The sequence below is a fragment of the Nematostella vectensis genome, chromosome 13 (genome assembly GCF_932526225.1).
Source record: "Nematostella vectensis chromosome 13, jaNemVect1.1, whole genome shotgun sequence".
NCBI lineage: Eukaryota > Metazoa > Cnidaria > Anthozoa > Actiniaria > Edwardsiidae > Nematostella > Nematostella vectensis.
Window position 1 is genome coordinate 11826676 of NC_064046.1, and position 21644 is coordinate 11848319.

Sequence of the window (21644 nt, forward strand, 5' to 3'; positions counted from 1 at the left end):
AGACTAACCACCAAACAATGAAGTAAATATTGCTTGGAATTTTGAAGCCAGTTTTTTTTTGTTTTTCTGTGTGCGTGCTGACCTGCACTGAAATGATGCCATGAGCGCGCGCTGTTGTAATTATTTTTGTCTTTTGCGTCGCGCCTCGACCTGCGGTCTGTGCTCCACAGATCTGCTCTCGAATTCTCCCAAACAAAAAAACCCTTGGTTTTCAAAACTAAAAAAATGGCATACACAAAGCGTTGTTGAGAGGCTGAAAGGATACCGTGAGGGCATGATCATTAGATGACAAAAATAGAAACCACCTGAAAAACATCTTTATGAAAACACCTTGATGCCTTTATTGTACGTCAATCAGTCGAAACTATTTTAGGAATATATCCGTTCGTAAACAAAATGGGACCTGACAAAAACACCTTGAAAACATTTTCTTCGTTATGTTGTTTACAATTCTTGATATTATAGCAGTCTTTGATGGCAAAAGGAATGTTCTTGAGATTGATTTAAATTTCCTCCGTTCTTAACGGTTTAAAGTGAATCATATTTTTACCGCCCGTCGTGCATTAAGTCGCAGTTATTGACGTTAAAATCAATGTTATTCGAATTGCAAATTCAAATATCTACGCTAAGCATTCTAATTTTCTTGCTTAATTTCATAGTATTGTGTCCCAATTATAAAAGGTACCAGTTTACGGACTCTATTTTGGAAGCACCATTGTTTAATTGAGCGTGACAGGAGATGCTTGGTGCACGTGACAGGAGATTCTTGGTGCACGTGACAGGAGAGATGCTTGGTGCACGTGACAGGAGAGATGCTTGGTGCACGTGACAGGAGAGATGCTTGATGCACGTGGCAGGAGAGATGCTTGGTGCACGTGACAGGAGATGCTTGGTGCACGTGACAGGAGAGATGCTTGGTGCACGTGACAGGAGAGATGCTTGGTGCACGTGACAGGGGAGATGCTTGGTGCACGTGACAGGAGAGATGCTTGGTGCACGTGACAGGAGATGCTTGGTGCACGTGACAGGAGAGATGCTTGGTGCACGTGACAGGAGAGATGCTTGGTGCACGTGATAGGAGAGATGCTTGGTGCACGTGACAGGAGGTGCTTGGTGCACGTGACAGGAGAGATGCTTGGTGCACGTGACAGGGGAGATGCTTAGTGCATTTGACAGGAGTGATGATTGGTGCACGTGACAGGAGAGATGCTTGGTGCACGTGACAGGAGAGATGCTTGGTGCACGTGACAGGAGAGATGCTTGGTGCACGTGACAGGAGAGATGCTTGGTGCACGTGACAGGAGATGCTTGGTGCACGTGACAGGAGAGATGCTTGGTGCACGTGACAGGAGAGATGCTTGGTGCACGTGACAGGAGAGATGCTTGGTGCACGTGACAGGAGATGCTTGGTGCACGTGACAGGAGAGATGCTTGGTGCACGTGACAGGAGATATGCTTGGTGCACGTGACAGGAGAGATGCTTGGTGCACGTGACAGGAGAGATGCTTGGTGCACGTGACAGGGGAGATGCTTGGTGCATTTGACAGGAGTGATGATTGGTGCACGTGACAGGAGAGATGCTTGGTGCACGTGACAGCAGAGATGCTTGGTGCACGTGACAGGAGAGATGCTTGGTGTACGTGACAGGAGAGATGCTTGGTGCACGTGACAGGAGAGATGCTTGGTGCACGTGACAGGGGAGTTGCGCTAAGAAGTCACGTGACTTTTTGCATGGCAAATTCAAGCCAAAATAAACCCCAGAAATGGCTGCGGCCTTCACGCCAGACAAGGAAGAAAATATAAAAACTTTCAATGGAAATAAGCCCTTTCTGGCAAAGAAACTTTATGGCAGATTGGTAAGAGCTGAAAAATTTGCTTTTTGTTTCGTTATTTTGCCGTAAAAACCCTAAACGCGCACAAGATTGCCACCCAAAAAGTCGTTAGAGCAATCAATATATTTATTTTAAACGGTACATTCTTTTTTTTATAAGAACATCTTATTTTCAGTTGAGGATGGGCCGTTCTTATTTTTGGGACATTTTAAAGCTGAAAATTTTGGTGTATATAAGAATATAATACCTATTGAAATATTAGGAAGACAAACACACTTAGCAATAATGTTTTTATACTATGAGCACAATTTGATTCTACATTTTATAACGCATCGGGACTAAAAAAGAATTGGTTTCTTAAATCTATTCCTAGAAAATTGGTGAAATCTCAGGCTGGACGTTCTCATAAAAAAGGTTCTTATAAAAAAGCGTGTATTTAGAACACTATAGCCGCAAAATTACCAACACTTTTAGTCAAGTGCAGCCAAATTTGAATAGGTTTAAAAGCAAAAAAAGAAATAGCCTTCTGTTTTCCGTAATTAGGGTAATATAGTTTACGACAAAAGTGCACGAAATTTTCGAGTAAAGTAAATAGATAAATGGACACTACCATTTCATAGCAAGTTCGCAGTTTTATATCGAAAATATTTTATTTTCGTCAAGTCGCAGTCTTTTTGTGGGACTTCTTACAGGTTGAAATGTCATATAATATATAGTCGCATGTATACACAGTAGGCACTGTAAAAAATGTATATGTTTCGCCAGAAATGTCAAGTTAAATGCCTTGAGCTGCTTAAACAGGTTCTACGAACTGTCATTAAAATGAGCACTTAGAATTATCCACACTATGGTGTTGCACTTCTGGTTTGACGTAAGCGCTACCCAGACGGCCAGCTGTCACACGTCCATTTCCGGTAGCGTGTATGCTCCACCCATTATGTGATAAAACCAAGAATTTGCTAATTCAGCGCGCGCCCTGAATTGTTCGGAGAATTCCAGTTGCCTCAAGATACTAGAATTAGCTTGTTCTTCACTTGAGCTGTCTAGATCTTCCAGAGTCTTCATCTTATCAGTTAAAGCAGACATGTCAGGAGCACGCCCTAGATACTGTAAAACACCCAAGTACCGCTCGACCAGCCAAGCCTTGAAGCTGAGATATCTGGATTAGAGAAGCGGATATCAGGCACTCAATCTCACTTCATTGAATCTTACCTCTCCTAACTCCACTTCCTCAGCCTCGCCTCGCCTTTACTCATCTCGCCTCGCCTCGCCTTTACTCATCTCACTTCATTTCACCTCGCCTCGCCTCACCTTTACTCATCTCACTTCATTTCACCTCGATTCGCCTTGCCTCGCCTCGCCTCGCCTCGCCTCATCTTTACTCATCTCACCTCGCCTCGCCTCGCCTCGCCTCGCCTGGCCTGGCCTGGCCTGGCCTGGCCTGGCCTGGCCTGGCCTGGGCTGGCCTGGCCTGGCCTCACCTTTACTCATCTCACCTCGCCTCGCCTCGACTTTACTCATCTCACCTCATCTCACCTCATCTCAGCTCAGCTCAGCTCAGCTCAGCTCAGCTCAGCTCAGCTCAGCTCAGCTCAGCTCATCTTACCTTAGCTCTCCTTAGCTAACGATTCCTCAAACCAGCCGCATCTCACCTAACCTCCTATGTTCTTACCTAATCTCACTTACTCATACCTCTTTTTATTTCATCTCGCCTATCCTTTTTTCATTATCTCACCGTGCTTCAACTCATCTCATCTCAATTTATCTCACGCTACCTCGCTTTATATCAATTCATCACTACCTCACCCTAATTAACCTTACCGCCCCAGCCCATCTTTTTTCAAACCGAGGAAGTGGCAAAACAAAATTTTGACCGAGACAATTTCACAATAAAAATAAAAATCCCCACACAAGAAACTGATCACTGACAAGAAACTGATTATTGCGGTTGTTGTAAATAATGACTAATGTACTCCAGGCCCATACCCAGGATTTTTCTTTTTGGGGGGGGGGGAGGGGTGCGGAATCCGAAAAAGTGGAACTAATTTTTCAGGGGGGGGGGGGGTCAATTTCTCTGATAAAAATCTGACTACCCGAAAGATGCATTTGCAGCATCTCCACAGGACGTTTGTTTTGTCGGATTTGGTTACATACCAGAGTGATCTAGCTTATGCTTAGTTTTGACTACAAATAGATCGTCTATTCAGGACCGAAAGTGGACCTTTGGCCGTTGTTGGGGGGGGGGGGGGGGGTGGTGCGTTCGCACTACCTGCACCCCACCCCCTGGGTACGGGCTTGTACTCAACTTATACTGAAAACTCAACTCACCTGAGGACCTGCTTACATTACCTCAATATTACCCTACCGTAGTTTATCTTCTCCTCAGGGAACATCGCAACTTTACCTTATTCTGAAATCGAGGTACGTCGTGTGCCAGAAAGTCTTCACCTTTCCCACCAATGATATGTTCGTGATGCCTTCATTACAGCCACGGATAGCACTGCGAACAGCAATAACAATAATATTAGTAGGGATCCATTTCATTAGCCACAGATAGCTATCCGAAAGGCACACGCAAACAGAGGAAATCAATTACAGCCACGGATAGCACTGCAAACAGCAATAACAATAATATCATTAGGGATCCATTACATTAGCCACAGATAGCTCTATGAAGGCAGACGCAATTAGAGGAGATCAATTGCAGCCACAGATAGTATTTCGAACAGCAACAACACAACGAACAGATTGATCACAGCGACAGATAGTACGGCGAACGTCAATAAAAGATATCTCACCATTTTGCCATGATAACAAATCTGTCAACTGGAGCACCTAGATCGTCATTTACAGCTCTCACCGTGTTCAGGTTCCTATGAACAGAAATCACAGATAATTGGCATAGTTGCAGACTAAGGATAATTTAAAGATAATTGGCAAACTAATGTATTTTACATCAAATACAAAAAATAGAGTTAACAGCTGGATATATTTACCTGAAACAACCCAGTTTACTCGCTTGAGTAAACCGATGGAAATCGATGCTTTGTGTGATTCGATATTGTGCAGGTGAGTAACATTTTTTTCTGAAGTTCCACAAGCTTATTTCAAAATGGTACCGCACCACACCACTCTTTCATGTCTATTCTTTCATGCTCATGTTCCCTATTCTCTGAGGCGGGTATCTTTCGTTCCAGGGGCTCGTTTCTCGAAACACCCGAACATTCTCGGGCCCGAAAACGTTTTATTCCTTTAATTTGAAAAGCTGGCTAATTCCTATAAAATTTATGGTACCTGAATGTGTTGAAATATTGTCAAACATCGTATTTTAGGTAATGTACGTGAAATTTGATTGAAAACACGAAATTTTGCCCAACGCAACAGTATCAACTTTAAAGGTTACCGTACACGTGTATACTATAATCAAAAACAACAGGCTTGTACAAAAGCTTGTGCCCTCGGAAATGTAGAATTTTGGAATTAAACCTCGACTTTCCATTTTTTCTATCAGGCAGAGAAGAAGTAAGAAGGACTAGGATTTTGGTTAGTTTACATGATTTTGGAGTTTAAGAGCTGTCCGAAATAATGCTTAAAATTTTCCTCAAACCTTAAATAGCCCTTGTCAGCCCAACCTTTGTTATTGTTTCAAATCAACATTGAAACCGAATTATGAGAAGAAACCCCAAAATAAAAACCTTAAAAATAAAATCTTATGCTCTATTGACCAAATTGAATTGAAAATATCGCAACAACTTCCCCAAATCAGCTGATGGAAATGGATGCTTCCTTACCCTTTGGTACTTTACTAGAATGATAATATGGCGGCTGTCAGAGGCTTTTTAAGAATGATTACTGATTACTGCAATGCGAGACTCACCTGAACACCAGCAACATGGACCTTGGTAGCTGTTTCAAGATGGTGATGACCCTCTCGAAGTGTCCTTGTGCCAGTTTGGTCATTATTTCAAAGTCTTCCTCTGTGACCTGGGTCGTGAAAAGCATCCCTGCACTGTTCCAGGCAAACGGCCGTTGAAGAAGCATCTGGGTAAAGTTCTCATAGTCTGGAGATAAATAGTTTTCATTGGTTAAAAAGATACCGTGTGAAGCTAACATTAAGTTGTCATTGGCTGAGTAAACAAACTGGCATTGAAACGCTACATGTGACATTTACCCTAAGCTCTCATTTGATAAAATTAACGACATGTAAGTAATAAGCTTTCTTGGACAGAATATGTGAACAATTCTTTGTCTAAAAAGGCACATTATGTTGCGGCTATACGACTCGTGGTAGACTACGGAACACTACGCAAAGGATCAAAATATATATTTGTTATTTCACGGTTGATGAGCGCGTACGGTTTTTTATTCACAAGAAGTGTTACATCCTTGGGGACCCAGGGCATCGGAGATCGGGGACACAGGAAGCGCGCGAGAAAAAATGAGGAGTGAGCGCGTACGGTTTTTATTAACCAGAAGTGGGGCATCCTTGGGGACCCTGGGCATCGCGGAAATCGGGACACGGAAAGCGCGCGAGAAAAAATGAGAGGAAAAGACGTATTTTCCCCCTCTTTCTTTCGTCTTTGCGCGTACATTCGCTTCCGGTCTCCGCGAAGCCCTGGGTCCCCGAAGATGGAAGTGATGTAACGGAAAATGGATGAGCGAGCTATTAATGCAACAAGAGCAATGCACTCAAGGCAAACATCGAATAACTACATTCAGACCGCATTATCAATTAGCTGAATTACCTTCGACTCCTAGTTGAGCACTGTAGTACTTCATCTTGTCTTGCTCATTAAGAACGATGGACTGCCACAACATGCTGAGACTTACACGGTCCCTGGAATGAAGGACTTGCAGTCAATGTTTGACACACTCACCAGGATTCACTATAACTCGGCCTTTTACTCTTCGTAACTTCAAATGCTGTCGGATAAACTGTTAATTCGATGATACATCTTTATATTCATTAGCTTGGAAACTTAGTTTATACATTTTTTTATACATAAGATCGTCTAATCTCCAGTTGAGGCTGTGTCGTTGTTATTTTTGGAGTATGTTGAGGTTAAAACTCTTCTTAAGGATGTTACAAAACTAACAAACCTGCTGCCATCTGAGCCTCGACGTGTTCTTAGTATCTTCTCAGAATTTGGTGAAATGTGAGGCTGGACGATTTTGTAACAAATGTTCTTATAAAAAAACAGTGTATGCGAAAAGCGAGCCAATCATCGTTCCTACCACCACCGCTATACTTCTAATCATCACAATAAAATTACTGTAGATACTGTATCATCAATAACCATGTTGCTCAAGGCCTCAAGACCGGTCTTTTATAGTCATTCTTATCGCCACCGGCATCAGATATTACCGTAAATACTAGCTCTTTTTATCGCTTCCCGGTACTTTATAGGGAACGATAAAAGGGCCTGACACTGGGGCTACGTAAATACCACTCGACTTCAGGACAACTTGGCCAGTAAAGATCACCCTTTAAAAATTCTCACAATAATAAAATAACCTACAGTACAAACAAAAACACGGGCAGTTTTACTAAGAGCTTTCACCTTAAAGCAAGTGTCTCGTATAATCCATGATCAATAATAACGATCTCGGCCTTGCCGTCTTTCCCCTTTCTGACAAGAACTGAAATGGAAAACAGATAACTGAATATTCCTAATGTTCCATGAAAAAATATCATAAATGGACTCTTCCAAGAAATGATTCGGTACCATTGGCAGCATGAGGGTCACCATGAAGAAATCCACCACGGAAAATCTGCTCCCCAAATGCTTGAATCATCTTATGAGCGACCTTAATACCGAAGCATAGAATAGTACCTATTATCATAAAATACGTTTTGAAGATCCAGCTAAGATGACTTAAAGTAATAGCATTGACATTAAACTTAAACTTATTCATTCTCGCTTTGATGCATTCTCAATGCAAAAGCTAGCATACATCAGCAACATCAAGTCCTATCTTCTTTATCTTCTCAAGTTCATCCACTCGACAGCCGTTGATGAACTCTGCCGTCAGAACACGCTGCACGTAAAAACAAAAAGGAATACTGTTGGAAAAGGAGCAAGTCATTCATACTACACAAGTTAACTAAAACGTAACCAAAAAAAGCCTTTCTTCTTCTAAAATAAAGGATACTGTTCAAAAAGAATATTCAAAGTTGGTATATTGCATTCACTGATGACCTGCTAGTTATTAGTAAAAAAACACTTTTTAATATGTTGGTTTACATAACATAAGAAACCTCTATGCAAAACTTCAAGCCCACCAAAGTTAACCCGACCTTATTTTGGGAAAACTTGCCATTTTTTGCTCCTGTCGTTGACCACACCCAAAGTGATATCCCTTCAAAATTGATTTTGCAATTCTACATATCAGTTACCTTCGTGGTCATGCCCCAGTGGATCTTGGGTACATGCACATAGCCCAAATGCTTTAATTCGTTGTAGCACCTCTCTCCATTAAGGCCCTCCAACTCAAAGTCCAACTCTTGACGTAACGTTTCTTTTAAATCCTGAGGAAAAACATTATGACAACGATCAAGCATATTTTTCTAACAGTGGTCAAGCATATTTTTTGTTCATGACGTGCTGTGAATTCCGCGATTCAAATTCGCGAAATTCAAATACTCGGGAAAAATTAAAGACAGCGAACTTTAATCTCACAAAATTTGAAAAAGGATATAGAAAAATCATATATTTGTATTTTATTAGCCCTGTTTTAAACAACGTATGAACAAGCCTTGGTAAAACAAGCCATCGTCTATCAATTCTTTTAATTTATGGATTCGCCTCAACAGAATAAACTGTATTTTCTTTCGACCATTCCGGCTCAAGTTAGTGTGAAGTTATGAGCGTCTTGTATCTTTCCATTATCGCCCCGTTCCCGTGTGTATCCTTTAATCCATTCATTAATTTCAAATTCGCGAAATTAAATCACCTGAACTTATTACAATTTTTCTCCGAGAGCGCGAAATGTGCCGTGAAATTTTTCGGAAAATTTAAGACGCGGGAAAATAAGGAAGAATGAGGTATTTGGAATAGTTTTGTTTTCCAGCAAGCGAAAGCGTGGGATCCCTGGGAGGCCGAGAGACAAAACTTTTCCGAATAACCCTAAATGAGATCCAGCTACAGGTCAACAAACTTTTTCTAATCCTTTATAGCCAAATTCGTTGTTGCGCGCCCTTCCAGAATTCCCGCAGCAGCGATAGCACAGAGATAAAATTAAAGAAAAATGTGAATGTGTTTGAAAATTGTTATAGCCAAATTCGTTGTTGCGCGACCTGCCAGAATCGAAAATTCCTTTCTTCGTTTGGTAACAGCGCGTAGTCAATCAAACCAAACAATCAAAACCAGACAAACCGCCCCCAAAGCTTGTGTCTGACTACGCGCTATTCCCAAACGAGACAAGGATTTTGGATTCGCCGAGGTCGCCCAACAACGGATTTGGCTGTAAGAAGAAATAAAATATATACTTACATTTAAAACCCATGCAAAAGTAAACTTTGGATGCATCCAGCCGATAATATCAAGCAGCTTCTTTAGAGTCCATAGATCACCATCATAACGATCCCTTAAATCAATGTACTGGACCTAAAACATTATTATACAACAAAAATTGGCCATGGTATCCCTATAGGTAGGCGCACGAACCAAGAAAAGTCATTTATTACTGTCGAATCCGTTGTATCGCGACGCCGCATTTTCAAAACATCGATTTGTTTTTTACTTTTGGGATTTTCTGTTCCGCCAGTCAAATTATTCTAAGCCAATCAGATTTTTGCCATCTCTCGCCTAGTGCTGTTTCCTGGCTTTCTGCCCCGACACTGTCTGGTTTTCGTCCAGAGCATAGCCAGGGAAGTGCACAAAGCGAGACTCTGATTGGCTCAGAATGGTTTAACTGACGGGACAGAAAACCAAAAGAAATCGTTTTTTTAAAAACGCGGGTCGTGATACAACGGGTTCGACAGTAAAGGACGTTTGATCTTAATGGTGTATTAGGCCCTTCCAACTATAAGCATGCACACGCACTTGACATGGAAACCCACCTCAACTACCAGCATTCAGCACATGCTTCGTTTGGTGCAAGCTTATAAAGGTGTGTGCTACATAAGGGTAGAGTTGAGGTAGGTTTTGTTAGAGTAAGATCTCATCAAGGGTTCCCTGTGTTAGGTAATGTTTAATTATGCTAATAAAAGATCCGGGATGTTCTTCCCGATTCCGGAGCTAAGATGGCGTTTTTTTGCTAAACTTCTCCCACATTTAATCCGAATGATATTGCCCCCATTATGAACGGTGAAGCCAACCCAACAGGTTTCTATTCTTTGAGTATGCAAGCTTTTAGCTGAAATGGCCTATTGGGGTGGTTACACCTAATTAGTTGAGGCGGAATTAGCCTAATTAGTTGTTGGCGGAACCAGATTGGAGTCTATAGAAAAAGCCAGTGCGATCAAGATAAAAATACTAAAGCTTTTTAAAAACAATTCTCCCACAAATTTTGCCAAGGCAAGAGAGAAGTGAAACAGGACGATAATCATCCTTGAGTTGTCTATTATCACGTTTGGAAAGTGGTAATACATTAGCTAATTTCCACTGTTCAGGATATTCACAAAGGGCAAGAGATAGATTTTAATTAATCGTGTCAAAGGAGCCCAAATTCCATACTGACATATCTTAATTAACTTATTACTTATACCATCGGGCCCACAAGCCTTGGTGTTATCAAGGCCAATAATAACTTCAAAGACTTCTTCGTCAGTTGTTGAAAAATCAGGTAAAAGGCAAGAGTTATTTAACCTGGGAAGATTTGGACGTACAGAGGGAAGAAAAGCCTAGTTAATAAAGAACTTATTAAAAATATTCGCCTTTTGTTCAGGTTCGAATATCTGTTGCTCGTTCTCAACAATCGGAGGAATGGACACGCCAGCCTTAGAACCATAAAAAGACTTTGCTATCCGCCACCACGTTTTAGAAGAAGTTGAGGGATCAGAGAGAGTATCATTAATTTTGATATTATAAACATCTTTAGCTTTACGAACCAAGCTTACAACTGTATTCCTCTGCTGACAATAAGCAGTCCAATTTGAAATACACTAATCATTGTTATACACTTTCAATTAAACGATCATGTTTTCGCATTGCTCTACGTATACCACCATACATCCACGGGTTATCGCGCGGACGAATCGTCACGCTCTTGTAAGGTATAAAGCGCCGAGCCACGGACAGAAACAATTCGGTCCACTTGAACAAAAATGATCAATGGAACCTTCACTTGACAGCAAAAACACATTATCCCACTCAGCCTCAATAAAAGCATTATTCAGACAATTCACATCAATATTTTGAAAATTCCAAACTTTTCTAGGATAACATTTGGGTTTATAAACAGGAAATCGTAATTTAGCAAAAATAAAACAGTGATCACAATTAGCTGGTGGACTAAAGGTGCCAGAATATAGAAACATCTCTGTGGAGTCAGTCATAATAAGATCTAGAGTTGTTTCAGTGGTCTCCGTTATCCGGGTTGGTTCCTTAATGAGTTGGCTCAAGTTATTACATTCTAAGAAATTGAAAAGCTTAACGCCCACATTTGTACTAGGAGTTGGAGTAGGTACAACATTAAAATGGCTACACACATAATGCGAATGAATCTTTAAATGCTTTGGCGTTGGCCAGGTGCCCAAAGCATAAATGGCCTGGGAGGGAGAGAGTGGAGATGGCTGTTGGGTCTGCGGCTATCCACTTCAGTCTGGGTGCTACCGGGAAGCGTGAAATCATGAGAAGGGCGGGGATTGAAGTGGGTTGTCATACAGAGAAAGAGAGTAATAGAAGAGATAGGGAGAGAGTAGAAAAGGGAGAGAAGAGAGCTAGTGACCAGCATAGGAAGTACAAACAGGCAAGGAGTTTGGCAAGGAAGAGGGACGAAGAGCTTAGGTTAGAACGGGAAGGCACAACATATGAGGCAGGAGGCTTTAATAGGAGGAAGAAAAGAGCAAAGAAACACTAAGTAGATGATAAATTGTGATTCTATGGCAGTCTAATTCATTCTATACCAAGCATAAAGCCTAACTACTGTGGTTTTGCTTTCAAAACTCATTTATCAAACTTTAAGAGCTGATTTCTCAAATAAACTAATTTTCGTTTTAATTTATTGCCCCCCTCCCCTTAAGTATCTTGACAGGTATTTAACGGTTTTAGATCAAATTGAGCAGACTTGTAGTTTATAGTCCATATTACAAACCTATGGGAGCATTTTCAAAAAACTTTAACCTAGCCTGTGATATACCAGTATAAGTCGAACAAGGAGAGAAAAGCAGAATCACCCCTCTCAATAAAACGCTCAAAATACCACACAAGGGAGAGAGATCAGCAAACACAGCTCAAGACACAAATAGATACCTTTATTCTGATCCTCCAGGTACATTTCCTTAGCCTCAAAACACAATGTCCATTCCTTGAAGGATTGTACAACCACGAAAATATCTTTACGTATTGCAAAGCATTCTGGGAGATCCAGGGGAAAATTCACGAGGGGAGGGCCAGTCAACACTCCTCTCCCCAAAGTCAGATGTTTTTTTATAAGCCTTTTCACCCCGAAGCCAAACAAATCAATTCCAGGTCATACAGACCCAGAATAGCAGTGTAAACAATTTTGGAATCAATTTGGTTTCAGAAAAGACAGCATTTAGGAGAGCTGTGGTGATTCATTAGAAAATTATTTTCTCATCCAGGCAAAGCCAAACAAGAAAAAATCATCATGAATCCACCTTTGCTTGCAAATATCCATAAGCAAAGCACTCAATTATGCCCCAAAAGACTTCATGATGTCCTGAGACACTCTCCTAATATGCTCATAGCTGTATTTTTGATGAAAAATACAAGCAACCATCAAATTGTGCTGGCTTCAGCACAACGACGAGGGATTAAAAGTGGGGACCGCAAAGCACTGTTGGAAAGCTGGGATACTGCTGACTAGGTGCAGCTGTGTTTGACTTTGACGGGCTGTATAAAACTCAGAATAGGGGGAAGGTATCTGTTTTCAGTCTGTTTTTTGTAAATTCAGCTCCAAAAAAGCCAGGAGTCAATGGGTTAAGGAAGAACTACGCATATTCAAATGCAACCTGTAACCCCGACTGTCTGGGACCGGGGTTAGGGTGAACAGACCCAGAAATAAAAAAGGAGTACAATTAGAATAACAAATAGCAAAAATAAACCTAACGAACAGCCAATTAAAGCATTTGAGGTGAAAAGAAAAAAAAAAGTTGCTTACCTCGTCCAATCAAAGCTGCTGTATATACTAGTGAAAACAAACACTCATGCTCCATTTATAAAATAAAGAACAAAACAAACAGAAAACAGAATCTGCAAAGTCCGAAACATGTTCTGATTGAACTGACCACGTCAGAGAATTAACTTCTTTTTAACAACTGGACTTGCAAAACTAGCTGTTTCTTCTTGCAAAACTCCATTGGTCAGTTTATTTAGTAGCTGCTTCATCTGGGTCTTAGCTTGGAGTTATTTCTTCATTCACTTCAAAAACTAACTCCTCCAGGTCATCCTCGCGGTGAATTCTGACTGGAGTTTTAACCAAAATATAGCCGTCAGCAGTGTGAACATAAGCTTTTTTCTTACACAACTCCTTGGCTCTATATACTTAATTAACATACATCTTGTTGCTTTATGAGTTTACATCTAGTTGTTTTAATTGAGGCTTGAGCTAAAATTTTCAAAGTCTGCGTGAATGTACAGCCTGTACCAAGACCTACATAAAAGTACCATTTTTATTCCATTTCTGATCAATGTGAGAAATTCAAACCAAAATATTGCCATAATCAAAGATCAATGGTCATATAAAATAAACAAGGATAGTTATTTTGGTTATCCCCCATGATATTGCTTGTTAGATCACACTTGTGTACCTTGATAGCTAACTCTTGACCATCGTGGCCAACAGCGCGGTGGACTTGGGCAAGGCTAGCAGCTGCCAAGGGTTCTTCATCAAATTCGGCAAACATCTCAGATGGCTTTTTCCCAAAATCTTCCATAAAAAGCTGGTCTACCTGTCACACAATATGATAGACTTTGTAGGAATATAGATAAAAATATTGATTTACTGTAAAAGTCTTTTTACCTCTCCAGCTTCCCTTCTTAGTGCCTGAAAAAGATAACAATAGACTGTGATTATTGTAAACATTATTAACCTTGAGACTGGAAAAATTGTATGCTAATAGACAAATGTTGCCCTTTTGTTTCAAGTTTCAGGTAAGGAGGTTTAAAATTTTTTTTTATTCATAAAAAAATGTTCTGGTCATTGGCATTGGCAGTTATTGAAATAATAGATCAATTTAAAACAATATAAATATCTGCTCTTATGTACTTCTTTCTCACAGCATAGTACACACACACAGCCATTCTCTGAGAGTATTGCCCATAATTTATCACTGATTAACAGCTTAATAGTTACATACTTTATCTCTTAGTACTTGTAATGTGTCAATGTACATACTTTATCTCTTAGTACTTGTAATGTGTCAATGTACATACTTTATCTCTTAGTACTTGTAATGTGTCAATGTACATACTTTATCACTTAGTACTTGTAATGTGTCAATGTACATACTTTACCTCTTAGTACTTGTAATGTGTCAATGTACATACTTTATCTCTTAGTACTTGTAATGTGTCAATGTACATACTTTATCACTTAGTACTTGTAATGTGTCAATGTACATACTTTATCACTTAGTACTTGTAATGTGTCAATGTACATACTTTACCTCTTAGTACTTGTAATGTATCAATGTACATACTTTATCTCTTAGTACTTGTAATGTGTCAATGTACATACTTTACCTCTTAGTACTAGTAATGTATCAATGTACATACTTTACCTCTTAGTACTTGTAATGTGTCAATGTACATACTTTATCACTTAGTACTTGTAATGTGTCAATGTACATACTTTATCTCTTAGTATTGTAATGTATCAATGTACATACTTTATCACTTAGTACTTGTAATGTGTCAATGTACATACTTTATCTCTTAGTACTTGTAATGTGTCAATGTACATACTTTACCTCTTAGTACTAGTAATGTATCAATGTACATACTTTACCTCTTAGTACTTGTAATGTGTCAATGTACATACTTTATCACTTAGTACTTGTAATGTGTCAATGTACATACTTTATCTCTTAGTACTTGTAATGTGTCAATGTACATACTTTATCTCTTAGTACTTGTAATGTGTCAATGTACATACTTTATCACTTAGTACTTGTAATGTGTCAATGTACATACTTTACCTCTTAGTGCTTGTAATGTGTCAATGTACATACTTTATCTCTTAGTACTTGTAATGTGTCAATGTACATACTTTATCACTTAGTACTTGTAATGTGTCAATGTACATACTTTATCACTTAGTACTTGTAATGTGTCAATGTACATACTTTACCTCTTAGTACTTGTAATGTATCAATGTACATACTTTATCTCTTAGTACTTGTAATGTGTCAATGTACATACTTTACCTCTTAGTACTAGTAATGTATCAATGTACATACTTTACCTCTTAGTACTTGTAATGTGTCAATGTACATACTTTATCACTTAGTACTTGTAATGTGTCAATGTACATACTTTATCTCTTAGTACTTGTAATGTATCAATGTACATACTTTATCACTTAGTACTTGTAATGTGTCAATGTACATACTTTATCTCTTAGTACTTGTAATGTGTCAATGTACATACTTTACCTCTTAGTACTAGTAATGTATCAATGTACATACTTTACCTCTTAGTACTTGTAATGTGTCAATGTACATACTTTATCACTTAGTACTTGTAATGTGTCAATGTACATACTTTATCTCTTAGTACTTGTAATGTATCAATGTACATACTTTATCACTTAGTACTTGTAATGTGTCAATGTACATACTTTATCTCTTAGTACTTGTAATGTGTCAATGTACATACTTTATCACTTAGTACTTGTAATGTGTCAATGTACATACTTTATCTCTTAGTACTTGTAATGTGTCAATGTACATACTTTATCACTTAGTACTTGTAATGTGTCAATGTACATACTTTATCACTTAGTACTTGTAATGTGTCAATGTACATACTTTATCTCTTAGTACTTGTAATGTGTCAATGTACATACTTTATCACTTAGTACTTGTAATGTGTCAATGTACATACTTTATCTCTTAGTACTTGTTATGTGTCAATGTACCTACTTTATCTCTTAGTACTTGTAATGTGTCAATGTACATACTTTATCTCTTAGTACTTGTAATGTGTCAATGTACATACTTTATCACTTAGTACTTGTAATGTCTCGTACATACTTTATCTCTTAGTACTTGTAATGTATAAATGTACATACTTTATCTCTTAGTACTTGTAATGTATCAATGTACATACTTTATCTCTTAGTACTTGTAATGTGTCAATGTACATACTTTATCACTTAGTACTTGTAATGTGTCAATGTACATACTTTATCTCTTAGTACTTGTAATGTGTCAATGTACATACTTTATCACTTAGTACTTGTAATGTCTCGTACATACTTTATCTCTTAGTACTTGTAATGTATAAATGTACATACTTTATCTCTTAGTACTTGTAATGTATCAATGTACATACTTTATCACTTAGTACTTGTAATGTGTTAATGTACATACTTTATCTCTTAGTACTTGTAATGTGTCAATGTACATACTTTATCTCTTAGTACTTGTAATGTGTCAATGTACATACTTTATCTCTTAGTACTTGTAATGTGTCAATGTACATACTTTACCTCTTAGTACTTGTAATGTGTCAATGTACATACTTTATCTCTTAGTACTTGTAATGTGTCAATGTACATACTTTACCTCTTAGTACTTGTAATGTGTCAATGTACCTACTTTATCTCTTAGTACTTGTAATGTGTCAATGTACCTACTTTATCTCTTAGTACTTGTACTTGTAATGTGTCAATGTACATACTTTATCTCTTAGTACTTGTAATGTGTCAATGTACTGCCTAGGGAGGATGTGGTTAAAGCAGGCCAGCCCCTGGCCTAATTTGACGTACAAGCCACCGTTCCTCATGGCTCCAATTACAATCCGGTCAGCTGCTCTCTGGTGGCAATCAGCAATTGCAACCTTGTATGCCTCATCATCCTAGCGAGAAATCATTCTCTTATAAGCACCATTGGTTTTCTATTTAGTATATAATAACCACTGTTAAGCAGGAAAACTTATTACAATAATTTTTTATGTCACTTTAATTTCACTAATTTCTGTATTCAAAATAATTATCAGAAAAGTAAAGTACACATCGAAACAAAAGTTTAAGTTTGATACAATGAAAACAATGAATCTTGCCTTCTTGATGGCCAACAATCTTTGTTTGTTTCTTTCTTAAAAATTTTGTCTTGGTGGGCAGAGTAGTGTGTCTTGCACTTTAGGTAGTTAACATATTACACATTTTGTTTTATTTGAAGTAGGGCATCAACTTTTTATTTAGGAAAATCTTAGAGTGAATCCAATTTTCTAGTAAAATGTTAAAAATTAAGTCATGCAAAATATACAGGTGCCAAAATTTTTAAGTAGTGAAATTTTCATGCAATATCAAAGGCAAAAGGCATGATAGTCCATTACAAAATAGTACTTACAGGATCTATACCATGAAGTGACCACATGTAGTCTAGGGATATAGTCAGCCCAACATGGAAAGACCTGCAAGGAGTGTATTTAAAAGGAAAGTAAAAGCTTAAAGGTAAAAATAAGCCACCCCCTTTCCATACCCTTCCATATGGCACCAATTGTCCCCTAAAAAGTCCTACATCCCCCCACCCAAAAAAAGAATGTCTTTTAAGGGGAAAGGGGGGAGGTACTGTACTGCCATTCCACCCCAGCAGTTTTTTATCAGAGGGGTTTTTCACATTAACTGACTTTTTATAAGGTCATAGGAATCTATTTCTGCATACATAAACTGAATACATGGTACTAGACAGACATGAAAAACAGGTAAATGCATTAATGGCAAAACATAAAAATACTTTTTACATGCTCAGTATGAGGCCTAGAAATGATTATATTGCTCTTTGCCGACTTGGCGAATACCCATGGTGGTGGGTGCTGATTACGCCAAGCAATGAGCTGCAATGCGCATACTGAGTTCAGGAAAGCTGGTGCCCTCTCTTTGCCAAGTAGAAAGATCTTGGTAGCCAGCATTTGTGAGAGCATTGTAGTAGCTCAGGTCAGGAAAATATAAAGGCCAGATATGTTATTCAGACTCTTTAAATTAAGTTAATTAGAGCAGAGCATTGATAAGACTTTGAACAAAATATTCCCAGGTACGTAACCAGGATGGGCTGAGGGGGGTGCACAGTTATGGGTATCATATGGAAAAAGCATAAGAGTTCTTAATAAGAAATGACCTACTTTTGGGCCGCCAAGGGGGGGGGGGCGCACATCCTCCTTTTTATGCACGCCTAATCCGCCATCCTCCCCTGGGACCATGGGGGTGGGGTTTCAGTTGACTAGTGCATTACTGAAATTATCTAATAAACGCCTAGGGCGCTTATTAAATTTCGATGGTCCAAGGGGGGGCATTCGATAGATGGGACACGTTTATCAGAGAAGGGTGTTCTTTACAATCTTTGAAAATATAATAAACCAAAGTGCAGTGGGGTTCTAGTCTCATCAGGATCACGTGAAATTATAGCCTGCGTAGCCAGCATTTCTTGACATTAAGCAAGTCTCACCCAGTAGAAGCAAAACTCAGGTTAATTAAACTTGATTTGTATTACCGAAATGTTGTTTGTTTTGAGGCTGGGAGGGGGGGGAGGGGGGGCATTAAATAGAAGGGGGTTATTATCAGAGAGGGAATTTAATTACAAACGTGTAAACTTAGGGGGGGGGGGGGGGGCTCATAGGAGGCATTCTTTAGATAAGGGGCGTTTATTAGATTAATTACGGTATATCAATAAGCATATACCTTACCGTTACATCATATAAAACCCTACATTGCCATATAAGGCGGCCGAAGTTCGTGTCGTGATCGTTTTACGCTCAAAGAATCAAGGTCACGCAGCCACTTGTAAATATCTTATTACATAACCAATTGCAATTTTTCATCCATCGCGTACCTGAAAAATCTAACAACGCTCTCAAGTACTACCCGAAGTTTTCTTCTCTTCATGGGATCCCATGGCTGTGAAAAATAGACCCCATATCCAACAAGCGGGACACCAACAAATGCGAGAACTCTCAACTTTCGACTCCAAGCCAAGCTCGCAGATCTCTGGTTGATCGATGTAATGTCAGACTTCCATCGTACTTTACACGTTGCTTTGAATATTCTTAAGCAAGGTCGAGCCGAAGTATTAGGATTTGAAGTTAGAGTTTTTTGCAAAATTCGATAGAACAACATTTCAGCGCGATTTTCCACAAGAGAATTAGGGTGGTCAGCGGATTCGGCAAGAGTAAATAGGTAAGTACTTTAAGTACGTAACCTGAAGTGTATCATATAAGATATCCCACACATACAAAGCTATCCACACCATACACAGCAATCTACACTATACACAGCTATCTACACCATACACAGCTATCCACACCATACACAGCTATCTACACCATACACAGCTATCCACGACATACACAGCTATCCACACCATACACAGCTATCCACACCATACACAGCTATCCCCATCATACACAACCATCCACAGCCATACACAGCTATCCACACTATACACACCATACACAGCTATCCACACAATACACAGCCATACACAGCTATCTACACCATACACAGCTATCCACACCATACACAGCTATCCACACCATACACAGCTATCCACACCATACACAGCTATCCACACCATACACAGCTATACACAGCTATCCACACCATACACAGCTATCCACACCATACACAGCTATCCACACCATACACAGCTATCCTTACCATCCACAACCATCCACACCATACACAGCCATACACAGCTATCCACAGCTATACACACCATACACAGCTATACACAGCTATCCACAGCTATACACACCATACACAGCTATACACAGCTATCAACACCATACACAGCTATCCACACCATACACAGCTATCCACACCATACACAGCCAAACACAGCTATCCACACCATCCACAACCATCCACAGCTATCCACACCATACACAGCTATCCACACCATACACACCCGACAGCTATCCACACCATACACAGCCATACACACCATACACAGCTATCCACACCATCCACAACCATACACAGCCATACACACCATTCACAACTATCCACACCATACACAGCTATCCACAACTATCCACACCATGCACAGCTATCCACACCATACACAGCTATCCACACCATACACAGCAATACACACCATACACAGCTATCCACACCATCCACAACCATCCACAGCCATACACACCATTCACAGCTATCCACACCATACACGGCTATCCACACCATACACGGCTATCCACACTATACACGGCCATACACAGCTATCCACACCATCCACAACCATCCACACCATACACGGCCATACTCAGCTATCCACACCATCCAGAGCTATCCACACCATACACAGCTATCCACACCATACACAGCTATCCACCCTATACACAGCTATCCACCCTATACACAGCTATCTACACCATACACACAGCTATCCACACCATACACAGCTATCTACACCATCCACAGCTATCCACGCCATACACACCATCCACAGCTATCCACACCATACACAGCTATCCACATCATACACAGCCATACACAGCTATCTATCCACACCATCCACAACCATCCACACCATACACGGCCATACTCAGCTATCCACATCATCCACAGCTATCCACACCATACACAGCTATCCACACCATACACGGCTATCTACACCATACATACCATCCACACCATACACAGCTATCCACACCATACACAGCCATACACAGCTATCCACACCATACACGGCTATCCACACCATACACGGCTATCCACACTATACACGGCCATACACAGCTATCCACACCATCCACAACCATCCACACCATACACGGCCATTCACTCGGTTGTGTGTTGTGTGTTGTTATCAGAGTTGATATATTGATAGACGCACCCGCCAATTACGCAGCTCTCATCCAGATAAATTTATCGAGTTATGTCCAAGAACAGAAGCTTATAAGAACTCGTTTTTCTGTAGGACAATAAAAGAATGGAACAAGCTGCCCGCCTCACCCTGGATTCCACTAGTGCAGATATTTTTAGAGAACGAATAAAATAAAATTAAATTAATAAAATTATATTAATACCAATTATGTTGTTTAAACGATTTTTATCGTATTACTTTATTTCATCTTTTTTTATTCTGCCTTATTATTATTATTTTTATTCTGCCTTATTATTATTTTTATTATTATTATTTTTTTTTTAGTTAATTAATTAATTAATGTATTTATTTATTTATTTACTTATACAATTAATTTATATCCACAGTGATGGTAACCCCTTTGTGGATTAACAATGTAGATGTAGATGTAGATATCCACACCATACAGCTGTCATTGGAATATTGCTCTTAGATAAAGGTTTAATATTTTTGGTGCCCCATTCAATGTCAAATATGCCGGGATTATTAATTAAAATAAAATTAACTTGAGAAGTCGGGTTTTCCGTGAAACAACAAGAACTACGTTTTTGCCAACAACAAAGAATCCTGGGCAAAAGTTAGAATAAATACCCGGATGT

The 21644-nt window shown here is 39.4% G+C and overlaps 2 protein-coding genes and 1 long non-coding RNA gene across 5 annotated transcripts in view; 1 reads left to right on the forward strand and 2 right to left on the reverse strand.

Moving 5' to 3' along the window:
* The window catches only part of LOC116603340, a 35499-nt gene extending 35267 nt beyond the window's left edge, over positions 1 to 232 (reverse strand). The window contains exon 1 of the mRNA XM_048720876.1: positions 83 to 232. The gene's annotated coding sequence lies outside the window, so the exon portion shown is untranslated. The remainder of the gene's footprint in view (positions 1 to 82) is intronic.
* A 2231-nt stretch (positions 233 to 2463) lies between these two features.
* On the reverse strand, positions 2464 to 19348 carry LOC5519504 (uncharacterized aarF domain-containing protein kinase 5). Of its 3 annotated transcripts, XM_048720880.1 has the most exons (15): positions 19012 to 19347; positions 17533 to 17596; positions 16862 to 17038; positions 13980 to 14003; positions 13768 to 13908; positions 9326 to 9439; positions 8230 to 8361; positions 7788 to 7871; positions 7559 to 7640; positions 7394 to 7472; positions 6578 to 6669; positions 5710 to 5893; positions 4631 to 4705; positions 4237 to 4332; positions 2464 to 2991 (listed from the first exon to the last, which is right to left on the reverse strand). In XM_048720880.1, exons 1-15 carry the CDS (start codon positions 19293 to 19295, stop codon positions 2730 to 2732), a joined length of 1890 nt encoding a protein of 629 aa, XP_048576837.1. In that variant the 5' UTR covers positions 19296 to 19347; the 3' UTR covers positions 2464 to 2729. The 3 variants fall into 3 exon arrangements, with proteins under 3 accessions (XP_048576837.1, XP_048576838.1, XP_048576839.1); XM_048720881.1 differs by lacking the exon at positions 4631 to 4705 and having other exon boundaries at positions 19012 to 19348; XM_048720882.1 differs by lacking the exons at positions 16862 to 17038; positions 17533 to 17596; positions 19012 to 19347 and adding an exon at positions 14317 to 14427.
* On the forward strand, positions 19245 to 21208 carry LOC125559049. Its single transcript, XR_007306301.1, has 2 exons — positions 19245 to 19355; positions 21100 to 21208. It is a non-coding gene; the product is annotated as an uncharacterized LOC125559049 (long non-coding RNA).
* Positions 21209 to 21644: the final 436 nt, after the last annotated feature.

Excerpts from the sequence above, each read along its gene's own strand:
- LOC5519504 (XM_048720880.1), bottom strand. The coding sequence starts at position 19,295 with ATGTTGTTCTATCGAATTTTGCAAAAAACTCTAACTTCAAATCCTAAT. Across the intron at positions 9,440-13,767 it reads GTCAAGAGTTAGCTATCAAG|GTCCAGTACATTGATTTAAG; the intron begins GTACACAAGTGT and ends ATAATGTTTTAG. Across the intron at positions 6,670-7,393 it reads TACGAGACACTTGCTTTAAG|GGACCGTGTAAGTCTCAGCA; the intron begins GTGAAAGCTCTT and ends CCTTCATTCCAG.